This window comes from Leucopleurus acutus (genome assembly GCF_964270905.1).
Source record: "Leucopleurus acutus genome assembly, chromosome: 16".
In the NCBI taxonomy this organism is placed as follows: Eukaryota; Metazoa; Chordata; class Mammalia; order Artiodactyla; family Delphinidae; genus Leucopleurus; species Leucopleurus acutus.
The window spans coordinates 5322731-5336882 of record NC_139158.1 but is presented as its reverse complement, the minus strand read 5'-3'; the positions used below and the strand labels follow the sequence as shown (position 1 = coordinate 5336882).

At 42.7% G+C, this 14152-nt stretch overlaps 1 protein-coding gene across 4 annotated transcripts in view; it reads left to right on the top strand.

Annotated features, from left to right (window-relative positions):
* The window catches only part of BAIAP2L1 (BAR/IMD domain containing adaptor protein 2 like 1), an 88670-nt gene that overhangs the window by 8931 nt on the left and 65587 nt on the right, over positions 1-14152 (top strand). For all 4 annotated transcript variants that reach the window (XM_082857315.1, XM_082857314.1, XM_082857313.1 and 1 more), the window contains exon 2: positions 14028-14103. In XM_082857315.1, the coding sequence (XP_082713441.1) occupies positions 14028-14103 (76 nt within the window). The remainder of the gene's footprint in view (positions 1-14027; positions 14104-14152) is intronic.

Below are 14152 nucleotides of genomic sequence, written 5' to 3'. Positions count from 1 at the left end.
ATTGCAAGGGCTGGGATTTTTTTTTTTTTTTAATTTATTTGTTTGCGCCGAGTCTTAGCTGTGGTAGGCAGGCTCCTTAGTTGAGGCTTGTCAGTTCCTTAGTTGTGGCATGCTAACTCTTAGTTGCAGCATGCATGTGGGATCTGGTTCCCTGACCAGGGATCAAACTTGGGCCCCCTGCGTTGGGAGCATGGAGTCTTGTCCGCTGCACCACCAGGGAAGTCCCAAGGGCTGGGATTTTAATGCAAAGCAGAACGACCTGTCTCACAGGATCTTATTGAGGGCAGTTCATTAGAATTATTCCAGATATTATGTAAGAGTGGTGTTTGGAAAGAACTAGTGAACTAAAAAAAGGAATGTCGCTTGCGATATGAAATCAGCAGTTTACTGCTGACGCTTGAACAACACGGGTTTGAATTTGTACAGGTTTGCTTATACTTGGATTTTTCTCAATAGTAAATACTACAGTATTGCACCATCGCATTGATTGAATCTGTGGATACGGAGGGCCATCTATACTCAGATTTTCAACTGGGGAACATGGGCACCCCTACGCCTCATATTGTTCAAGAGTCAACTATACTTTGATCTGGTAAAGTTCCTGTTGCTCGTTAAGTACTTGGGGACTTTCTAAACAAATGCAACTGAGCACATGAGACATTCTTTCCTGTAAATTCATTGCTTGCTTTTTATTCCATGACACACCTTTTAAAATTAATAATAACCAGGCAGGCAAGAACACTTAACCAAATGGTCTAGCGCGCCCTGTAGCCTTCAAAGTGTATGTCTGTCAACAGCTATTTTAAACCCAGTAACTAATCAGTTACTGTTTCCTTAATACATGCCATCTATCTGTGGTAAAGTTATATATTTCTAAATGATTTTCAAGTTATATTAAAGGTGTTTTGCATTTCTTATTTTCACCATGTCAATCTAGATTGCCTGGGTATTTTTTCATACCTGTCTCCCTTAGACCATGCATTTTCTTTTCTTTTTTTTTTTAAAGATTTTTTTTTTTATGTGTACCATTTTTAAAGTCTTTATTGAATTTGTTACAATATTGCTTCTGTTTTATGTTTTGGCTTTTTGGCTGTGAGGCATGTGTGATCTTAGCTCCCCGACCAGGGATCAAACCTGCATCCCCTGCACTGGAAGGCGAAGTCTTAACCACTGGACTGCCAGGGAAGTCCCGACCATGCATTTTCAAGGGCTGGAACTCTTACCTCATTCATCTTTGGGTTCTGTACATCCAACATAAGGTTAGGCTCACTGTATGTGTGTAATAAAGAGTGAACAAGTGTGTAGTTGTTTCAAAGGCCCAAACGTGAGGACTTTACAAGTTAGTGGAGTGATACATAAGTACGTGTTCTCTAATACTTGCCATGATCTCCCTCCCTCCCTCCCTCCCTCCCTCCCTCCCTCCCTCCCTCCCTCTCTCCCTCTCACCCTCTCTCCCTCTCACCCTCTCACACACACACACACACACACACGCGCGCGTGCAAATACCAGGAAAGAAGCAAATTTCCAGATTCTGATTGAAAGTTATGTAAGAGTTGTCCTAGCACTGTGGCTTATAGGAAGGATTATTTCCATTCTTTCAAATAAGAACGTGGACCTGTAGGAACCAAGCAAAAATGAATGCTAATATTATCATAGCTGGAGTTTCAAGAAGTGATTTTTTTTTTTTTTTTTTTTTAACCGTACGCGGGCCTCTCACTGTTGTGGCCTCTCCTGTTGCGGAGCACAGGCTCCGGACGTGCAGGCTCAGCAGCCATGGCTCATGGGCCCAGCCGCTCCGCGGCATGTGGGATCTTCCCGGACCGGGACACGAACCCGTGTCCCCTGCATTGGCAGGCGGACCCTCAACCGCTGCGCCACCAGGGAAGCCCAAGAAGTGATTTTTTACTTTAGTCTCATAGGTACTACTTCCTCTGAAGTTCAAGGTCCAAAAGTTGCTTGAAATCTGGGGTAGGGTCCCCAAATCCTCTTGCTGATGGAGGCCAGTGTGGGCCAGACATTGCTACCATGTCTGATAGCATTGGCAGTTAGTAAGCTAGGATTGCCTACTCTCAGCCTGGAAAGGGTTTTTAGTGCTGCCAGGAAATACGTGCAGCTATATGGAGTTATAGCACCTGCTGGACCTTGGACCCAGTGTAATCATCTATACTTAAAATTACAAGGAAGGGCTTCCCTGCTGGCGCAGTGGTTAAGAATCCACCAGCCAATGCAGGGAACACGGGTTCGAGCCCCGGTCTGGGAAGATCCCACATGCTGCAGAGCAGCTAAGCCTGTGTGCCACAACTACTGAGTCTGCACTCTAGAGCCTTCATGCCACAACTACTGAGCCCGTGTGCCACAACTACTGAGCCTGTGCTCTAGAGCCCACGAGCCACAACTACTGAGCCCGTGTGGCACAACTACTGAAGCCCATGCGCCTAGAGCTCATGCTCCTCAACAAGAGAAGCCACCGCAATGAGAAGCCCGCGCACCACAGCGAAGAGTAACCCCCACTCGCCACAACTAGAGAAAGCCCGCGCGCAGCAACGAAGACCTAATGCAGCCAAAAATAAATTAAAAAAAAAAAAACTACAAGGAAACGTGGTTTCAAATGATTCCCCTCATAGACACGTGTGAAACTTTTGTCTAGTGTTTAAAGTAAAATGAAACTTTCTTTCAATGAAAGTGTTGAATAGGGTTCAGGCCATTTTTTTCCCCCAAGTTATGTTATCAGATGATCATGAACACTGATTACCTATAACATGGTTCTCCCTCCACAATTTTCTTTAAAAATAACAATTGAAAACTAGTACACTAGTTTACTGGGTGGGATAGCTCTGGGACCTCATTTTCTTGACATGTTTGATAATTTCTTCCAAAACGTTTGAACAGTTATAGAACACACTTCTTTCTCACACCAGTATGTTGGGACCTTTTTGTTTTGCTTAATTGTGCTTTGGCTTCAGAGCAGTTCTTGCTGCCTAAATGAGTAGGGAAGGTGGAGTTTTGTCACAGAAATCTGTTTCTTTAACCAATGAAATAAAAGGTCCTGGAGATGTAATTGCTTCTAGTAACGGATCTTAAGAAGCAGCAAGACGTACCTTTCTGGTTCTGATCACACTAGTTCTCATCACTTGGTTGGTTCTTCAAGGAGCTTGGGATCTACCAGATGCTCTCAGAACTCTCTCAGAATGTTCTAGGAGAGGCAAAGCCCAAAGAGGTGGCCCTGTTCTTTACTGGCCACTAGCCCAGTGGCTTCTGGTGCAGAGGTCATGTTGCTGGGGGGGAGCCATGGAACCCTTGGCACCTCGTGGCTTCATTTCTGGCATGCCCTTTGCCCTCTGAATGAAGGACCACTTTTGCAGAAATAATTATCTACAAACCAAAGCCTGGTTATGAATAAAGAAAGGAAAGGAAGAAGGAAGGCAAAACAGTGTTTAAGTCATAGTGAAAGTTTCATGGAATGGGGTTTCCTCTGTGGGCTGAAGATTTCCTATGAAACTGTCCTTCTAGAGGGACACGGTAATGATTTTTTGCCAGAGAAAAAGAAAATGGAGAAACATTTTTGCCAAACTCCTTCCCCAATCATGGCTGGAAAGATAACTGCCAAGCAGGAGATTGGTCTCAAAATAGCTGGGTTATCTTTTTCTACTAATGGATCTAACTGATTGAGCAGCGGAAGTTGCTGCTAACAGCTACATGGGCATACATGCTCTGCAGACCAGGAGCATTGTTCTGTCTGGTCCTGGACTAGTGTTCACAGAGGACAGTGGATGACCTGCATCTCAGCACATCTGGGTCTTCTGTGGGCAGGCTAGTTAGAAACCACAGCTTTGTGGCATTTCTCAGCATTGAGGATTTAGAGCCTGAACCCTTAGCAGCCTGGGGTGTCGAGAAGAGCAGAGTTTTTGTTGTTGCTGGATTGTTGTTGTTGCTGCTGTTTTTTTTTAATAGCTTTATTGAGGTGTAACTTATAAACTATAAAATTATAGTTTTTTCATCTATTCACCAGTTAATGGACATTTGGGTTGTTTCCAGCAACGTATTTTTTTAAGGACTGTGTTATTGCCTAATACTTAAAAAGTAATTTAAATGTCAACTTGGAAAAACATAGGGTTGGGGAGCAAAGTTCACAAGGAAAGATGTGGCACTTGGAGATTTTGTAAGCCTGTTATGACTTAGCAGGTAGAGGGCAGAATCTTGCAGCTTCTATGAGCCTCTGTTGGAGCTGTTACGTTGAGCTAATGAATCTGCGAGCAGTGCATTACCTCACTCCACAATCCTCGCTGTGGCTAATCAGCCCCCCCGGGTTATTGTGTCTGTGTGTTCAGATGAGCTGAAGGCACGTGATGCAGCTGATTCGTCCACGAGCACATACATCTCATATAATTTTAAAAGAATTCAAAAACTGCTGCTGCGAGTATACCTTGGGCATTAGATAGTCCAGGTACTGTTCTTGGTGCTGGAGGTGCAGTGGTCCTTGGCCTTAATTTACTTAATTTCCTTAGTTTCTACTAAGGAGACAGAGTAAACAGGTAATATCCTGTAAGGTAGTGACAAACCTTTTGATGAAAGAGAAGCAAGAAACAGCTGGAGAGAGGGCGGGAGGAGGAGGGTGGAGGAAGCTGTCTCTGAGACCCAGGTGGGCGGGTATCCAGGAGAAGGGCCTCCAGGCAGGAGAGCAGGTGCAGGATCCCTGTGGTGGAATTGGTTTGGCCTGTTCCGAGCACAGCCCAGAGGCCATTGGCCTGGAGCACAGAGATGGGGGTAGGGAGGGGAGGCCACAGCCCAGACTGGCTTGATTGCAGGCATGGTCCATGCTTTTGGTGCCTCTTCTTACCCTGTGGTGAAAAGGACAAAAGTCACTAATGACTTTATTCCATGATAGACTTGAGAGCTGAGGATAAAAACCACCTTTCATTGTTTCTCTTCCCCTGCTTAGATAGTTCCAGTCCTGTGTCCTTTTTTTAATGCTGACAAGGGAAACGGTTTACTGTACTTAAAAAAAAAAAAAAAGTACTGTTTTTCACCCATTGGGCAAAAAAAGTATGACACCAAGTGTTGGTGATTGTGGTAAAATAGCACAGCGGTTGTAGGAGCACAGATTGCAGCAGCCACTTCGGAGAAAGTATTCGGCAGTAGCCAACAAACCCGAAAAATCTTCACGCACCCCATGCCCCAGCAGTTGTGTTTCTAGGAGAGTTCTCACCCACGTGCACAAGGAGACATCGACAGCTTCTTGCCACACAGTTGGTGTTAGCAAAAACCTGGAAGCCACCTAAATGTCTCTCGGTAGAGGAAGTCCAGAAACCAGCTCACGCTGCTGTGCGGCCTGGAAGGTGTGAAATTGTGGGGCAGCCCGGCAGCCTGGAGCCTACGAGTGGAAGGTCTTTTTCCTCAGGGAACCCCAGTTTCATTCTTAGAGCCTTTCAGCCGACTGAAGGAAACCCACTCAGATTTCTGAGGGTAATCTCTTAAAGTCTACTAGTAGTTAGCCACATTGACAATTCCTACCCGGCCGCACCGAAATTAGTATTCAATTGACTAGGTACTGTAGCAGACACATAAAATTAGCCCACAAAGGGATACCATACAGAAGTTAAATCGGAATAAACCCAGTTAATACATATCAAGGTAGACAGGTCTCAGAAGCATAACACTGAATTTTAAAAAGGATGTAAAATGTATTACATGATACTGTTTATTTTATTAAATGTACAAAGCAAAATTATTTATCAATCCTGACTGTGTGTATAAATATGAGTTAGAAAGTTTACAGTCTTAACTAGTGGTTCTCTGGGGAGAAGAAAAAGGGATATGAGACTTGGATAGGGTGGCCGAAACACCTTGTGGTTTTGCAGTGTCGTTCTGTAACGTTTTGATTTCTTTTCAGCAAAGGAAATTAATATGACAGTGTTAACCATTATGAATTCTTGGGAGGACTGCAGGTAGTTGGAGAATCTTCTTTTTCTCCCCCACTCCCTCCTTTTTTTAAGGGAAAGAAAAGGAGAAGATCAGAAATACTTGCCCATGTAGAATTGGTCCATATTGTGATGCTATTGGAAGATTAATTATATTCATCTAAAATCAGGAGTAAGATTACAAGAAGGCATCCAAAAAGAAAAAATATTGTAGAGACTCCCATAATTTCTCACCCTAAAATAGTGCTCTCTGTCATAAAAGCGTTTTCATCCCACTTTATTGCACAATTCTCAAGGAACTTGTCTGGAGGCCTGAGTGGTGCGCGCAAAGGTTAGTGCCCAGGCCTGACTCTGCCTCTCACTGCCTGTGGGATCTTCGGCGAGGTTTTTGTTTTGTTTTGTTTTTTTGCGGTTCGCGGGCCTCTCACCGCTGTGGCCTCCCCCGCCGCGGAGCACAGGCTCCGGACGCGCAGGCTCAGCGGCCATGGCTCACGGGCCCAGCCGCTCCGCGGCACGTGGGATCCTCCCGGACCAGGGCACAAACCCACGTCCCCTGCATCGGCAGGCGGACTCCCAACCACTGCGCCACCAGGGAAGCCCTTCGGCGAGGTTTTTACATTTAACATCTCAGAGCTTCACGTCTCATCTGTAAAATGGGGAGGATAACCATCGCCTTGTTGGGATCTAATGAGCAAACCCGTGTGAAGTGCTAGGCACAGAGCCTGAAATGTAGGCTGCAGAGTGTCAAAATGTATCTCAAAAGGAAAAAAAGAATAAAGAGTTTTGAACTGAATAAAGCAGATAATAATTACACCTCCAGTTTCCTTTGTACTGCAGACTTCTGGAGGTTTTTGCGTTCACGGTCTCTCTCATCCTGACGTGACGCTTTGAGGCAGGAGAGCCCGGATCGTTTGTTTTCATGTTACAGAAAGGAAGCGGTAGTGCCTGGAGACTTCTGTGTAAATAGGAATGCTCATCCATCTGAAGAGTTGACTAATATTTTCTATCTTCTGTCTTGCAACGTTAATTACTACAGTTGATTCAGTGCACTGTCAGGTGCCTTGAAGAACACACAATAGGTGCTCCATAAATATTAGTTGTTATTTCAGTGAATTCTCGTACCCCTCATGAGGTGGAAATAGAGGTTTTCCCATATAGAGGAGGAGACTGAGGCTCAGCACGGAGGGATGCGATTTGCCTGAGGACTCAAGGCCAAAGTATTTTTTATGCAATATTCCCCCACCCCTCAGGTTCATTGCTACTAGGGTGGCATGTTACAAATTATAAATGATACAAATTGATACATAATACAAGTTGCTAGCTGGTAGCCTAGATAGATCATACAGACTAGGGGGCCAAAACATTGTTCACATTTGACTGATGGGAAGCATTTTTTGTGTATTTATATCTTCGAATATGAGTATTTTTGCTCTAGCTCAATATTTCAGACAAAAAACATCTTAGTTGTCTAACTTTCCTTTACTTGGCTTCTGCTCCCCATTCAAGATGGGTATGAAAAACATGGCTCTTCTGACCATCAGTTAGCCCACAGGCATCTGCCTTTTTACCAAATTTACTCGTCAGTACTTTCCCTAAAGGCAGGGGACATAATTACATACTGATGATGTTAGTCTAGGAACAGCAGCTTCCGACAACACATGCAAGAGGAAGTGAGATTTTTTACAAATGACTTCTATCTAGAAGTATTCTCAGTTAGCCCTTATGAACAGGTATTCTTGTCACATGAAATTAAAATGTGCCTTGATTAGTTTAAGCATTTGTGACATTGCTAGATTAATTTGTATGAGATTATTTAGAATAAAATATCGAAATTTTCAGAGACATACAGTACCTGAATCAAGTTATTAAAAAACCCTGTATTAGAGATTCTTAAATCACTTTTAAAGTTTATTCCAGTGTAAATACCCACACTTTTCAACTGAGAAAATTAAGCACTGAAATATCAAATAAGTTGTCCTTGGTCTTGTAGAGAACTGGAAAAAGAAATGGAAAGAGAAACTAATTCTTAGGAATTTAAAATCAGCTCAGTTTAACTAGCTAGCTAGTCATAATTGTATTTATGCTTCCTGGTCTATAGTTTCATACTGGTAAAGGTAATAATTTTTCAGTAATGAAAGAAAAATCTAAATGGTGAGAAAGTTAAAAACCATCGTAAGATTGTATAATTCATTTTAAAATTATGATCTGTAATGGTACAGGAGGCAGAGGAAATGTATCAGATAAATGGACCAACTAGAAATCTGGTGGAAAGTGCCTGTAGGGTCCGAGTGGCCTGTACCTCAGCAGTTTTGGAAATAGCTGAGCACTGATTCTCCAGTGCTGCGGAGCTCTTGTGATAGGACCAACCCTCTTCATTATGAGACACAGCACAGGTACAACAGTGATGTTGCCAGTCATCTTATTTTAGCCTAGATGGTCCATATTCTTCCCTGAATGAAGATGAAACTCATTCTGGTTCAAAGTGGTTTGCCACATTATCCTCCTTGCCAAGCAGTAACTGTTGGGATACATACTAAGCTTTTGTTATAGATGGTAACAAAATAGTGCTTCTTGGCCCGATAATGCCTTTTATAATTTATTTTGTTTCTGTACTTGGAATCTTAAACCTTTTATTCCTAGCGCCAAACTTAAAATGGATTTGTTCATTACTGCTGGTGATTCTCTCTACATTTGAGGCTCTATAAACAATTCAGGTCTTGCCAGGCCTTGACACAGCATGACCTTTGACCCAGCTGCTGCCCTCCCTCCAAAATGTAGGACCCATCCAATTCACAAGGACATGCACTGTAAAAATTTTATGGATTGTGGAATATGACAGCGCACTGCTTTTTTGTTCCTGGGTTTAAAAATAACATGTACTTCAGCTAAAATAACTAGATTAATGGCCAACAGCCAGTGTCGAAATGGATTTTCCACTGTTCAGAGAGGCCAGAATTTCCAGGAGAAACATTTCTGTAGCTAAACCTAAAATAAAGAATTGAAGTGTAAGTTGAACTTACAAGCTTAAAAATTCTTATACTTTCTCTGAAGCTGATTGTAGTCTCATGTCTTAGTTGAACTTTTTTCCTGTTGAATCATTTGGATAGTGGTTTATGCTTGGTATTAACTTTGGAAGTTCTCATTATTTCATTGTTTTTGAAATTTTAAGATGGGAGTTATATGTAAACATTTCAAGAATTATCTCAAGAAATCAAATTATACTTTCCCATTATTTGAATACGCTGAACAAAGAATAATCTTAAGAAAAAACACAGATCTTAGCTTCTCTTTGTAACTGCTTACCTGCTAGAGAACGGAGCTTGCTCTGTTGATTTCCTTATATGTATTACCATCTAGACTCAGCCACGTGAGATTATTTTAAGAATTTTAAATGATGTTTTAAAAATAGTTTTATCTTTTTATTAGAACTTATATTCTTACCATCCAGACTCGGTGTTGTAAGATTATTTTAAGGATTGTAGATGAGGTATTTGAAAAATAGTTTTCTTTATTAGAAAGCAACCATTTTCTAATGAAGTTATTAGATTTTAAAAATTACTGAAATCTCGTACATTGCCGATGAGAATGTAAAATAGTACAGCCAACTCTGGAAAACAGTGTGACAGTTTCTTAAGAAGTTAAATGTACACCTACCATGTGACGCAGCAGTTGAACTCCCAGGTGTTTATTCTAGAGATATGAACACTCATGTTCACACAAAAACCTGTACATGATTGTCCATATCAGGTTTATTTGTAATTGCCAAAAACTGGAAACAACCCAAATGGTCAACAGTTAAATGGATAAACTGTGATACATTCATTCTCTGGACCACTGATAGCAAAGAAAGGGAACAAACTTGATACGCCCAGCAACTGGGATGGTTCTTAAGGGCATTGTGCTGAGTGAAAAAGTAAATCTTAAAAGGTCACATACGGTGACCCACTTATATTACATCCTCACAATGACAAAACTATTGTGACTGAGATCAGCGGTTGCCAGGGCTTAGGATTGGTGGGGAGGGTGTGGCTGTAAAGGGGTGGCATCAGGGAGATCTTTGTGCTAATGGAACAGTTCTGTATAATAACTGGGGTGATGGTGACTGTTATACAAATCTATACGTGTGATAAGGTTTCATAGAAACAAAGCACACACCGTGCAGATTAGAGACATGAAAACTGGTAAATCCAAATAAGGTCTATAGTTTAATAGTGTTGTACCAATGTTGGTTTCCTGGTTTTGACGATGTACTATGGCCATATAAGTTACCATTGGAGGAAGCATACATGGGAACTCTTTGTACAGTTTTTATAACTTCTTGTGACTCTTAAACTATTTCAAAATTAAAAGCTTAAAAACAAAACAAAGAACTTGAGGAAAGATAATAGAAATAGCAGCTGTGGCGACAGGTCCCCGTGATCGGGACTGAGGCTGACCATCTTGCAGAGGGACTGGTGAGGGGTCAGCATCGGCTCTGGAGCTTCATGGCTACTGGTTGTGAATGAGGCTCAAACAGCTGACTGGCTCCAGGAAAACAAGCTGAGTGGACTTCCAGTTAAGCATGGCCTATTGACCTCAAGTCTTTTTCTTCTCTTCCTTTTGAGAATACATTAAAATGATGGCAAAGGAACTTAAAGAAAGCGCCTGTAAATCCATAGTGTAGAGACCTGAAAAAGGAAATATCAGTTGACAAAAGGCCTAAAGAAATTTGGGTTGTTAGAAATGGACGGAGGTGTGGTAAACTGCCTTAAGAGAACTGAAAGAAACTGCAGAGATGAGTACCAGTGAGAGCTGAGCCCTTCACCCCAGAGAACCCCCAAGGCTGGGGAACAGGCCCCACAGAAGGTAGAGATGGAGGGGACACGCAGGGCTAGAATAGGAGTTACACAGGTGGTTAAACTGCCAGGTCCCCTTTCCTGCCCCAGCCACCACTATTACAGCTGCTCCCTGGGCGTGGCAGCCTGGAGATTCAGTCTCAGGATGTGTTGAATCAGAGGCACTCTTGACTTGGAAACACCAGCTGAGGTACTGGAATTCAGGAAAAATCAGCACAGGAAACCTGTGGGATTCCCAACCCCCTTCCAGACCTGGGAAAGCTGACCACCTGGTGATTGCCCCTTCCCCCACCCAGTGATAGGAAATTAGAAACTTCTCTGGAGAGACCCAGTGGCCCCTGGTTACTGTCACTTGGCCAGTTTCTTTACAGCTGACTTGCTGTCCAGTCACTCTGAATGAAGCCTACTGGTCAGTAGCCACCCTGTATGCACGCGCACACACTTCTAGCCAACATTTTAGGGCTTTACTCCTAAATACAAACTGACAGTAAAGGATCACCAGACATTTGGGGAAAGCCTCCAACACAAAAGACAGTTGGATACCAAACAATGAGAAGAAATACCCAGACAGTATGGGGAACTGGCAGAAAATATCCCCCAAATTACAGTTTATTCAGATAAGAGATGATACTGCATCCGTAAAACAACAGGTTGCTTTTAAAAAGGAATAACCAAAAAAACCTGAAAGAGCCCAAATTAAAAATATGATATCAAAAGTTTGAAAAGCATCAGAGGAGTTAGAATGTACAGTTGAGGATATCTGTCAGAGATAGAACAAAAAGTGGAAAATCAGAGAAAAAGGGTAAGATGATTAGAGAATAAATCCAGGTCATATAAAATCCTCCTCAGAGTTCCAGAGAATGAAGAGGCAAGAATCAAAACAGGAACACTTTTCAGACCTGAAGGACATAATTTTCTCTATGGGTAGGGTCTGTTGAGTGCCCAGTAAAATAAATGAAAAAAGTACCCACACTGAGACAGACCACTGGGTAGTTTCAGAGCACAGGGATAAAGAAGAGGGTTCCAGAAATAAACAAGCCCCTTCCCACCACCTGCCCCCCACCAAAAAAAAAAAGTCGTATACAAATGACAGCCGACTTCTCAGTAGCAAAACTGGATATTGAAGACTGGAGCAACATCTTTAAAATCCTAAAGGAAAATCACTTTCAACCTGTGATACACAGCCCAGCGAGATACCAGTTACATGTCAAAGTGAAGATAATTTCAGACATGTGGGGGCTCAAATTTACCTCCTGCGCCATTTCTTAGGTCACTCTTGGAGAATGATCTCCAGCAGATAGCAATACATGAAGGAGGAGGGGGCTTCCCAGGTGGCGCAGTGGTCGAGAGTCCGCCTGCCAATGCAGGGGACACGGGTTCGTGCCCCGGTCCGGGAGGATCCCACGTGCTGCGGAGCGGCTAGGCCCATGAGCCGTGGCCGCTGAGCCTGCGCGTCCGGAGCCTGTGCTCCGCAAAGGGAGAGGCCCCAACAGTGAGAGGCCCACGTACCGCAAAAAAAAATAAAAATAAAAAAAATAAATGAAGGAGGAAGATGTGGAATCCAGCTAATGAGACTGTCACACAGGGGACCAGAAAGGGACATGCAAGGGCAACAGTGTGGCAGGAACGGTCAGGCCAGACTGAGTAAGAGGACGGAGAGTCCTTGGAGGAAGTTCTGGGGGAAAAAATGGAATGGAAGATTAGCTGACAGCTTTGTACATTTGAAAAACAGTGATAGGCTCCTATGAGATCCGATGGAGCGTGTGGAAACATTTAAGGTAGATACATAGAAAAATCTAAGACGGGGGTGGGAATGAGACAATTATTAATCCCAGGAGAAACAAAAAGAGTATATCAAGAAAGGAAGCATAATTCTTTTACATTCCTTGCATTGTAGTGACCAGTATTTACAAAGTCGTAATAAACCTTGACTGTTGATTTACCAGGAAACTGTTATTTAATTATATAGGAGAGACTGGGAAAGGGAAAGTAGGGTTGTCTACCGTAGCAGAAATCCAGTACTTATTGTCCAAAATTGAGAAGCCAAGAATATTCATCAAAACTATGGCAGCAAATACAAAAGAGCACTTGCAAGCAAGCTGTTATGTGGGTGTAAGGCCAGGGGTGGGGAAGGGTTGGGGCAGGGGTTCTTTTTCACGATAAGCCTTTATACTGTCTAATAAAGTTATTATAGTCTTTTTCTACTAACTCGTAAAGGAGGACCTTTTTATCCCGAAGAGTAATGTGTCAAGTATCTGCCGCTTTGGATGTTGTATGGTTTTTTATTCTTTTTGTTGCTTGGTCCTCTACAAACAAGGTACACATTTTGGGAGGGGGGTAAAGGGATCTGGCTGGTCTATCTGGAATGATTCATATTGTGAACCTTATGGTTTGTAGGTGTGACAGATGTACTGTCACCATGTGTTCTGGGTCACGAAGCCAGAGACCCATAGGAATGATTTCTTGTCTGTACTTCAGATTTAGGGTAGCATTTTAAATTTAGGCCAATGTTCTCAATAGTTGCCTGTTTTATACTTGTCACAGCACTTCTCTCTATGTTTATGACCTTCTAGTGATATAGAAATGACACTTTTAAAAATGAAAACCATGACATCTGCAGAGATAGAGCATCATGAAGTCCATAATGGGAAACCACGTCTCCCCCTCCACTGCTGTGAGCACAGGACCTACCGCACACTCCATGAATAATGAATGAACTGATGTCTGGGGAAAAAAATGCCAGTGACCACCTAGAAAGAAAGTTCTAGGCTGGCCTATGTCTTAGGGCCGTCAGCAACACCCACCCCCATCCCTTCCCCAGTAATTAGGCAGAGCAAAAACAACATCTCTTGGAAATTCCTGTTCTACTGATAGCCAAAACACTGCCCATATAATTAAGTTCCTATCATGCGCCCCTGTTTCTTAGCACTATCATGACAGCCATTAACTTACCTAAACCCAAAAGGGAGCATCAGCTTCTGGACTCATGGCCCCCACAGGGTGTACTTTGTAGAGATGGAATGTCTGCTACCTGCTTCATTTACAGTAAATTCTAGGCAGCTCCTGGGCAGGCAGGGAACTGCCAGGGTCACATGCACCTCACTACTCCATCAGTTAGGATGGAAGCGCTCTTCACTCCTTTCAAATCATGACTTTGTGGACGGTACCATCAGGCACACGTGCGGATCCTAGGCTACGCAGTGACACCATCTAAAGATTGCTTGGTCTGCTGTTCGCTTATTTTATTAATTTGTTTTTTTTGTTTGTTTGTCAGAATGTTATGGAACAGTTCAATCCTGGGCTACGAAATTTAATAAACCTAGGAAAAAATTACGAAAAAGCTGTTAATGGTAAGTCTGTTTTCTAAATTTATAAATATAGAATGCATATGAAAGCCAT